Below are 10,622 nucleotides of genomic sequence, written 5' to 3' on the forward strand. Positions count from 1 at the left end.
CATGCATGAAGGTTTGAGTTTAGAATAACCAGAAAGACACTTGGCCAAGATAAGCCGTGAATACGAGATGCTACTCTTGCTGTGTGCGTGTCTGTACAAGACTACAAGGGTACGTTTGTTACCTGGGTCTGGATTGGACTGGACTACTTTACACATAAAAATAAGCCGAAACCCACGTTTGGTGAAAACACGGGATTTCATTTAATGAGCTTACGCAGTCCCCGCGTCCCCATATTTCGGCTTACGGAGCGGCCCCAAAATTGGGGGACTCCATAAGCTTTCGCTGCATAAGAAAAACGTAGGGCTTCGTCTCACTCTCACGCCTCTCTCACTAAGCTCTGGTGCTCTCTCACTCATCGACTCTCTCTCACACACCCCCATTCCAGGTTCTACCTCTCTCTCTCTCTCTCTCTCTCTCTCTCTCTCTCTCTCTCTCTCTCTCTCTCTCTCTCGTCTTCACCCTTGCTCTATCTTGAATTTTTTTTCTCGATCTGGTATGGGTTAAAATAGATTGATTTACTTGACTATTGTTTATGGATTGTGTTTATTTGATTGATTGATGAATGATTCTTGGTCTGGGTAGCTTGATTTGATATGAATTCATGAGTTTCATAGCTAGGTCGTCTTCTTGATCTGGGTTGCTTGATCTGATTTCAATTATATATCTATGAATAAAATGGAGTTCTCTTAATAAGCTAGGCTGTATCAAGCCGAAATTAGAGGACTCTTTTGATGCCTCTTTATATTCTTTTTGTTATGCTCAATGTTATTTGCGTTTTAAAAGTTAATTATTTTCTCCTATTATCTATCATAAGATTTGAAAATTCAGTAGAACAATGATGTCTGATGTCTGAATTGTGCACTATGAATTTGATTCCTTGATTACAGCTTGGGCTCGTTCATTATAATTTTCTATAGTAATAATAGAATTTTGGTTCTTTTATCAAACTATTCGGCCTTGATTAGTTTCAAATACTACCATAGATTCATTTTCAGTTTTATGGGATACACAGAGGCTTCGGTTGATTAATTCTACATAATGGCTCCTTCATCATCACTGTTTTCATGTTCTATCCAAGGAGCAATGCCGTTTCAGAAGACAAACTTTAAACAGTTTCAGACTTTCAGTGCAATTATGCACACCTTGGCTTTAAGCAATTCAGTCACTCCAACTCAATGCATCTAAAACATCCAAGGTTGTTACCCAATGAGAAATTCTCATAAAGTGGGACTCTGTTTCGTGCACTGAAAATTGAAAATCTACCTACCTTTCCGCTGGGGAGAAGTTTCAACTTGAAGATGTAATTGAAGCTCAACAATTTGATAGAGATATCTTGAGTGCTATATTTGAAGTTGCACGTGATATGGAGAAGATTGAAAAGAGATCACCAGGAAGCCAAATTCTTAAGGGATATCTCATGGCTACTCTCTTTTATGAACCTTCAACTAGAACTAGGCTGTCCTTTGAGTCGGCCATGAAACGATTAGGTGGAGAAGTTTTGACTACTGAAAATGCAAGGGAGTTTTCTTCAGCAGCTAAAGGAGAAACACTTGAAGGTATGTTCTTTTTCCACTTACTATATATTTAAATATGATTTTACTTTGATTAAAGTATTAAACTGTGACATGAGGGCTTGAATTTCAGATAGCATAACTGTTAAGGGTTACTCAGATATAATTGTGAGGGGCCACTTTGAGAGTGGTGCAGCCAAGAGAGGCAGCAACTGCTGTCATTCCTGTAATTAATGCAGGAGATGGTCCTGGACAACACCCAACTCAGGTACACAGAACATTGTCCTTATTGTAAATAAGTGAATTAACTGAGGCAAAGTCATATGGTTTGTGGCATGTAGAATCCCATAATCTGTGGTTGCATTTGACTGAGGAACAACCAAATGCTATGTTTAATGGTAGACAAAAATCTTCTTGTACATCACTGAAGGGTATAACAATCTTTCATTTAGCTTATTGGAGAGAAAGTATTGGGAGGGGAAATTTTTGGGTATAGATAGGAAATCAGCTTATAAGAAAGACAATAGTTTGCACTGAGTCCAATACATATTTAAAGATGCAGGTATGAGCATAATGATGGTTCTTTCTCATACTAAGGCATACTGCTAGCATCAGGTCTTGTTAGTTTCAATATCTTTTATCACGTTCTTGTAATCCTGTAACCCAATGAGTTTAGAAGCTTTCTCATCTCCACAGGCCCTATTGGATGTCTATACTATAGAAAGAGAGATAGGAAAGCTGGATGGCATAAAAGTTGCACTTGTTGGAGATCTTGCCAATGGGAGACAGTGCGTTCTCTCGCATACTTGCTTGCCATTGTTGTATTAATTGGTGGACTTGTTTGTGTAAACTATTACTCTTATTTTGTAATCTATGAACTTGTGGCTTACTATTTCATCTTCTTTTTTTTTTTTGTGTGGAGATTCATAGAACTTCCTCATGTCCTTCCTTAGAGAAGGGAAAAGGGCTGGATACATGTGTGCATATGTGTAAGAATGGGGTGGAAATACTGGAATTGTCTTTCATCTTTCTTTTGGATATATAATTTATACTTGTGAATATATTAATGTATTTTTATTTATTGAAATCAGTTCCATCTTCAATAAACTTGTTTTGATTATAGAAACTTATTTTCTTGAGAAAAAAAATCAAAATGCCTTCACATCATACCAACTTGAGGCACATCCTCCCTACAACCATTCATGAATTACATATATAGACAACCATAAATCACTACATATGAATTCAACCTTCAAGAATATTTCTTTTTCATCCTGGCCAAACAAAAGATTAGTCCGGTGGTGCATCATCAAACGTAGGATTGGACTATTCTAATTGTTATGTTCTTTAGTCCGAAGCAGTACCAAACCTGGGTTAGGGATTACTGCAGTACAGTCCGAAGTTTGCATAATCTGGGACTGTTATAAGAAATAGTCCTGACTTAGACAGTCATGAGTAACAAACGTGTCCCCAAGTGTACATAAGAACAAGATCTAGCTCCGTTAATACTTGTTGCTCTCCCATATGGAGATATGGGCAGCAGAAAATCATCACATTTGGAATAATGCATGCAGTAATACACTCACACACACAATTTTGCAGTTGCTTCGTACCAAGCTAGAAATAAATAAATATCTCTGCATTATTGGCTCATAGATATGCGATATATGGCATCCAGTTCCAAAAACAATTGAATACAAAAATAATGAAAGCATCATGGATCAAGCATGTCAATGTCTGTCGCCCCATTACAATTATAGTTGCAGAGATCGAAGCAATCATATTCCAAAGTTGGATTCCTTAATAATTTGATCATCGATCACTCTCGCTGCTACTACCATATATATTATCGATCTGAAGTCTGAACTCTGAAGTCCAGGTGCTTGAAGTTCAGGCGCGCTCAGTACTCCTGGTCTCTACCTGTTTCAATTCCAACACAGATATAATTTTCTGCTGCTCTCTGCAGCTGTGTACGTCCAGTAATGGGAGCCTTTTATATATGTTCATGTCCTACCAGACTAACTACCACTATATAAATAGTTGTTTTTCTTTTCATATTATCATATATATTATTAGGGGTTTTCCATCCGGTGCTCTGAAAGCCCCGGAGGGGGTGGGTGAATAGGACTATTATAACTTTTTCGCGATAATTTGTGTTCATGGATACCATGAGTGTTTGATAGTCTGAATAACAGGTCAACGAATAGTGAAATGAAAGCTGTAAAAAAAATCACACAACACCATAATGTTTTTTACTCACAAAAACTATGATGACATGTTTACTTACCTGGAATGGAGTTGTATTATGTTGGAATCAATTCCATTCCGGCGTTTACCTGCAAAGAGGAATGAAATTCGTGGTGGGGCTCACCTCCAAAACTGGAATGAATTCCGGAAGACACATGGAATTGTAATACCAAAGGAGGAGGTGGGAATGGGAGGGAATGAAAATTTCCTTCAAAAATATCCTTACTCCTCTGACTTGAATATATTAGTTGTGTGTTTGGTTTGACATGTAGACAAGACATAGTACCTTAATAAACCTCTACTTAATTAGTCATAACTACAAAATGACCTATTTAAATGCATATTTTGATCAAGTGTTGCAAAGGAAACACTAAAGAGAGTTTTTTCCTATTTATAAAAGGGTATTTTGGTAATTAAATTAAATTTAATTTTGATTCCTTATTACAAGTAAACAACAACAATCGTAACTAGTTTCTTTCCTATTCCTCCATATTATTCCATTCCGTCTCTCATTCCTTCCGATTCCTATTCCATATTAATTCCATTCCGGTTAAGTAAACGTGCCATGAATCTAAGGAGAAAAACTACGTGTCCCTAACTTTTGAGGGACAAAATTTTTAACCATGTACTAATACACCATTTACAAGCTTGTAGCAACATCATGATATCAAACGATCCTTGTATCCTACCTAAGACTTTACCTCGTCTCTAGACTGTTCTACCTCACTTGTCTTTAGAGTTTTTACACAATGAAATCTGCATTAAAGCTAAACAGACAGATACCATCTAACTGATAGCCAACTCTGCTTAGAAAGACTTCTCATGATCTGGTTGCACTACTAATCCATCATGGTATGCAATGACATGAATGATATGTAAAAGATGATTTGTTATGTGTTCAAGCCTTGAAATTTACAATCAATACAGGAAGACTCAAGGCACCAGGAACATGCAAAAATACTTGTGTTAAAAGAAAATGCAAACTCTCAATTTTTTCAACCACTAAACATGGAGCCACAAACTCCATATATATAGGTAGAGGATATACCAACCCTTTGGTAATCTCCAACTGCCAGATCATTCAACCCAATTTGGATAGTTCCCAAAGTTATGAAAGAGACATGTAATAGAACCATTAACAATAAGACAAAACCAATTAAGACAATTTCTTTACGTAGTGACCAAGTCAACACAAGACAAATGGTGGACAATGACTTGGCTCTAACTCTAAATACGACCTAACAAAGAGTATAGATCAGTGTATTATGGATTTGGGATCTTAAGACATTTAAGACCGAAATGAGAGGGAACTCTCAACCATGACCAAACTTGAACGCCAAGACATATGAATTGCTTAGCTAGACTCACAAGCTTGAGGTGCACGAAAACCTTTCACAAGATTAGCTTCTATGGCACAAGTTTAAGAAACTTATACAAGAACACTGACTCAGATAAAACTCAGAAGCATGATACAAAGCATGCTCAATATCCTAACAAAGATACAAAACATTCTTGCAATCCTCAGTGAAAAACCACGAGATGCGCATGCATGTTTTACCTAAGGGCTATGGGCCAAGTATTTGGGCTTTTGATCTTGACTTGTTTTCTTTAGGCTTTGACCATGTGTGTTTTGTTCATCAAGGAAGCAGGGCCGGCCTTGAGGGATTTGAGGCCCAGTGCGAAGAAGAAAAATGGGCCCTTACACAAAAAAAAATTCGGGCTTTGGAACCGAGATTGTGAATTAAAGGCTGTAGAAAAAAAAATACTGATCGGAAGGGGTCAGTTAGAGAACACAATTGTGTGGTGTGTGGTTTTAATTCATTAATTATATTAAATTTATTATCAATAAACAAACAAACAGAAAAAAAATTGAAATTTTGGGCCCTAGGCCCAGTGCGGTAACATCGGGTGCCCTCCTTCAGGGCCGGTCCTACAAGGAAGTGCTAATTATTTTGTATGCTCAACTTTGTAACGTACATGATTTGATTAATGATGATTTTCCATGTACGAACTCAATGCATAATATTTGAAATAATTATATCAGAGAGTAAATAACAACTTCGAAGTAAAAAGTCCCATTAGAACTTCGAAGTAAAAGGGTTAATTTTTTATCACACTCTCGTTGGTACCATTGAACACTATTTTTATCATTTCTTTGTTTGGTATATATAATCAAATAAGCGTATCCGATCGATCATAATTATGAGCTGCGCGCAAAGCATGAATTATAGTGACATGCATTTTAACGAAATCACGAGTACGTTTAATTGATCCTCATATAGGGAGTCGATCACTACCCATCTAGTCTCAAAGAATCTACTGTATCTACATACGTATATGATCTGTCTTCTATCTCCACTTGACACGTCTCAATTATTTCCCAACTCTTGACCAAACTGAACTTATAAAATCGCAGAGAGAAGTAGTAACCGACGGCAATGTGCGCGCGATTCTCGATGTCTTTCCCCATCGCCGTTTAAATATTCCCGCATATTTTAACCCCCCAGAGTGTCACTCTTAACCTCTCTCCACCGCCCACTTCATCACCTCATCAAAATGCTGCCGTACAACACCATCTCCGAGGCGGCCTCCGCCCTCGGCCGCAACCTCACCGCCGCCGAGACCCTGTGGTTCAACTACTCGGCCAACAAGTCTGATTACGTCCTCTACTGCCACAACATTCTCTTCCTCTTTGTCATCTTCTCCGTCGTGCCTCTCCCACTCGTCTTCGTCGAGCTCCTCCGATGGGCCGGGTTCGACCGCTACAAGATCCAGCCCAAGGTCCGGTTGACCCTCCACGACATGATCAAGTGCTACAAGGACGTCATGTGGATGTTCTTCTCCGTCGTCGGCCCCCTCCAGCTCGTCTCCTACCCTTCTATCCAGGTCTCCGATTTGATTTCAGTTCAGTTTTGATGATCTTTGTGTTTTGTAGCAATTGGGTTTGGTTTAGTTTGTTTCAAGGGGTATTTGTGTCGGACTTTATAAGGGGTTCTGCGTTATGCTTATACTTGAAGCAATGGAGTGTTTGAATACAAATTTATGCTTTAGCTTTCCTAGTTACATTGTGCCTAGATTCCAGGGGTGATCAGTACTCTCAATCTCTATTTTTTCTTAATGTTCTTACAATTTTTACAAACTTTATGGGATTAAGAAGATTGTTACTTTTGCTTGCTGAAGATTGTTTTGACTCAGTAGCCACATCATGCATTTAATTTGATTTTTGGTTGTGAAACAGCTTATAGGGATTAGGATAGGATTGCCATTGCCTTCTGGATGGGAGATGATTTCCCAATTGTTGGTATATTTCTTGGTGGAAGATTATACCAATTACTGGATCCACAGATTTCTGCATAACAAATGGGGGTATGACAAGATCCATCGAGTTCATCATGAGTACACTGCTCCCATTGGATATGCAGCGCCTTATGCGCACTGGGCGGAGATTTTGATTCTAGGCATCCCGTCTTTCCTAGGGCCGGCGATAGCGCCTGGCCACATGATCACATTCTGGTCGTGGATAGCATTGAGGCAGATTGAGGCCATTGAAACACACAGCGGGTAGGCGTGCTGCATTTTGTTTTTTGTTTTTTATGCTTGTAGTCCTTTACTAGTGTAGATTCGACTTAATGATAGCAACTTTGGACTTCCGCTCATTCTTTTATCTCTTTTCTAATGCAAGTGTTTCAGATTTGAAGGTTTTTAATTAGTGCCTTAACTTTTTATGATGGGGCCGAGGATCACTACACAATGCCCTTCTCTAACTTTTTTCAGGATTTAATTTCTTAAATATATACTTTTTTTTTTGTATGCTGAGTGAAGGGTCATCTTCTATAAAGGCTGCAATCTTTTGTATCAGCAGACATGATTTATATTAATACTTCCCTTTGGTTCTGGATTTGCCAGTACTGGAATCCAAAGAGGGAGAGTAGAGGAGTGCAACATATATCCAATTTTTATTTTTTAATGTGGATCACTGAACTCTAACGACAGAACATGTATTTGGGTTTTGAGTCAGTTGTTTCTGCATCAAGGTTTTTATAATTGATGTGTCCAACCGTTATTGTCAAATTTTCAGCATAGAAATTTATATATAACTGATCCTGCATATAAAAAAAATAAGAATAGGCCCTTGTTGAAAGGGAGTGTCTAACTTGTTTATGATTATTGCTGTATGAGCTGTTGTATGAGTTGCTACCTATAGTGTATAGTGAAATTTGCAGGATATACAATTTTCTTTGGAAGAAGTAGACCTTTAAGTGGAGGGCCATTCTTTTTACCTTCATGCTTCAGTTTTAGGAAAGAGAATTTCTTTAAAGCAGCCTTATGGGTGAGGTGTTTATAGACAAACATTCAGTTTTATAACATTTCTCATATCATCCCCTTGGTGAATTTTCTGGGGAGAAAAAGTCAGTAAGCTGCTTGGATGGCGTCTCTATTAGTATACCCTGATGTACACATTCCTGCAATGAGTTCTTCCATGGCGATATTTATTTTTTGCACCAATATAAGAATGATGTGGTTTCTTCTCATTATTTGCTCTAAGGTTTTGCCTACTATTTTTCACGAGGACCAACTTTTCATCTATGTTATACGATGCAGGTATGACTTCCCCTGGACTCCTACAAAATATATTCCATTTTATGGTGGTGCTGAGTATCATGATTACCATCATTATGTTGGAGGACTAAGCCAGAGCAATTTTGCTTCAGTGTTCACCTACTGCGACTACATTTATGGGACGGACAAGGTAAATGCCATCTCGTTGAACCAGTATATTTGCGTAATGATTTCATCTGATGAGATGATTTAGCAGTCATTAACATTTGATCTATATAACAGGGATATCGATACCAGAAGAAGATCCTTAAAAAGGTATTCATGCTTTAGTCTCTATTTTCTCTTGCACTATCAAAAACATACAGTAGCCTCTTGGTAGTTTGACATATGGGAAAGCATGTCTCAAGATTAATATAATCATGTATCTGTTCAATTGATCAACTGATTCTTTTATTGTCCAAATTCTATTAGTGGGTATAGTTTACCGAGGGCATTTAGTATACCTACCTCGGTAGAGTGCTATAACTGGTTGCTATAGCCTAGGATTACTTCTGCTTTACATGCTTGCCTTATGCTTTCAAGCAAACATGCATGATCTCATATATAAAAAAAAATTACATTCTCTGTTAATCAAATTTGTATTTTTCATTATTAAAAAATCCTGGTGATTGTATTTCAGTTGAAAGAGGACACAAATGGTGTGCTAAACAAAGGGTCGTACGACACCTCAACTGTAGACCTTAAATCTGATTAGCTTTGAGAGACATAGAGCTTCGGAAATGCCCTTTCAGTATAGCTCTCAGTGGTGATAACTCTCAGAACCCTCTGATTGCAAGTTGAAATCAATGTGCTAGGGTGGTAAATAGAAGTGGTAGTGGCTCAGGTGCAGGTTAACTATGAGATTTTCAGAGTTCGTGATTTGAGTAGCCTGGAGGGTGGTTAAGAAAATTAGTAGATAGTAAGGTTCAGAGTTCTGCTTGTGCTTTTGACGTAATGTTCTATAATCTTATGAACAAGTTTGTGGTTTGTGATTTTGAAATTGTAGTGTTAAATGTTCCTTAGCTTGAGTCTGGCATCAAGCATATGAAATTCCCCACCTCAGTGATATCTGGTTTTGCATATTGTTCCACTTTATTCCCAGCATATGCAGTACGGACTTGGGCTCAGATGCCAAACAGTTTATTAACTTTGGTGAAACATTCTGTAGACAAAGTAGTCATGTGAACTTTGCACGTGATAATTGTACAGGCTTGCTGATTCGCACTTGATTCTCTAAACTATTCTGGATGAAATCAAAATTACATGTGCTATGCTATAAATCTATGGATTCAGATCAGAGTCACTCTCACCTAGATTAAAGTTGGTATCTTAGTTCTATGCCAGTGCTTGGGTCCAAACTGGGTTGTACAACGTACACCACAATCTGTAATCCAAAACTGCAAATCAGTGGGGATGAGCGCAAGTCAAAAGTGGCAATAATGGAGCTAAGAAACATCTGGTATGCCTCGAGGCTAGAAAGAAGTCATGCTTTATTCAAAAAAGAAAAAAAGAAGTCATGCTATCAATAGACCGAGTTATTATCCGAAACGAACAATTGTGTCAAATCAAGGTTCCCGAAATAGGGAACTTGAAGATGACCTAAATTGTATGAATGGCAAGTTCCCAATAGGAAGACATTCCGGGAATAATTTTCGGAAGACATTAATATAGCAAATTCATATCAATCGCATGAAGGAATTATGGTGAAGGTATTCATTACCGTGGTTACGAATATATATTTCTTATGGAACAGCCTTGACAACAGCCCGTCTAGCTCAGTTGGTAGAGCGCCAGGCTCTTAACCTTGTGGTCGTGGGTTCGAGCCCCACGGTGGGCGATTCTTTTTTATTACCCTTTCTTTGCCATGAACAGATGAACTTGCCTTGTTACTACTGCTAGCCACTAGGGAAGTTTTGGTTTGCAGCCCCAATTTCATAGTTGTGGTGTAGACCAAACTAATTCGTATGCTATGAATTTGAAGGAATTAAACAAGGCCTAAGAAATGAGCCCATTTAGTACTCTCATTCTCCGATAGTGATCAACTGAGAGTACTACTGATTATTAGTTATTACACTCCTATATTATATGGAATGGGCAGGGGGTCCTTAGCAATGATGTGCTTGACCTAGCCAGCTGTGTTCTTATTTCTAATATGCTTCAGCTTTCAATGTTCAAAGCTAGGTATAGTAGACATCTCTTGCCTGCAATTGCTTGCTTTTCTCCAACTTTTAATAAAGGAATGAGGGGAAGTTGCAGAGGAGCTT

At 38.1% G+C, this 10,622-nt stretch overlaps 1 protein-coding gene, 1 non-coding gene and 1 pseudogene across 2 annotated transcripts; all 3 read left to right on the forward strand.

Moving 5' to 3' along the window:
* The first annotated feature begins 1,039 nt into the window (after positions 1-1,039).
* LOC126795454 (aspartate carbamoyltransferase 3, chloroplastic-like) lies at positions 1,040-2,505 on the forward strand (annotated as a pseudogene).
* Positions 2,506-6,257: 3,752 nt separating this feature from the next.
* Positions 6,258-9,424, forward strand: LOC126794209 (methylsterol monooxygenase 1-1-like). The gene is made up of 5 exons (XM_050520866.1): positions 6,258-6,645; positions 6,998-7,320; positions 8,362-8,509; positions 8,602-8,634; positions 8,999-9,424. Exons 1-5 carry the CDS (start codon positions 6,316-6,318, stop codon positions 9,071-9,073), a joined length of 909 nt encoding a protein of 302 aa, XP_050376823.1. The 5' UTR covers positions 6,258-6,315; the 3' UTR covers positions 9,074-9,424.
* A 698-nt stretch (positions 9,425-10,122) lies between these two features.
* TRNAK-CUU (transfer RNA lysine (anticodon CUU)) lies at positions 10,123-10,195 on the forward strand. Its single transcript has one exon. It is a non-coding gene; the product is annotated as a tRNA-Lys (tRNA).
* Positions 10,196-10,622: the final 427 nt, after the last annotated feature.

This window comes from Argentina anserina, chromosome 5 (genome assembly GCF_933775445.1).
Source record: "Argentina anserina chromosome 5, drPotAnse1.1, whole genome shotgun sequence".
Classification (NCBI taxonomy): Eukaryota; Viridiplantae; Streptophyta; class Magnoliopsida; order Rosales; family Rosaceae; genus Argentina; species Argentina anserina.

Bases quoted from the DNA above. Each gene is read 5' to 3' on its own strand.
- LOC126794209 (XM_050520866.1), top strand. From the start codon at position 6,316: ATGCTGCCGTACAACACCATCTCCGAGGCGGCCTCCGCCCTCGGCCGC. The intron at 6,646-6,997 runs GTCTCCGATTTG...GTTGTGAAACAG, and splicing joins TCTCCTACCCTTCTATCCAG to CTTATAGGGATTAGGATAGG. The intron at 8,510-8,601 runs GTAAATGCCATC...TCTATATAACAG, and splicing joins ACATTTATGGGACGGACAAG to GGATATCGATACCAGAAGAA.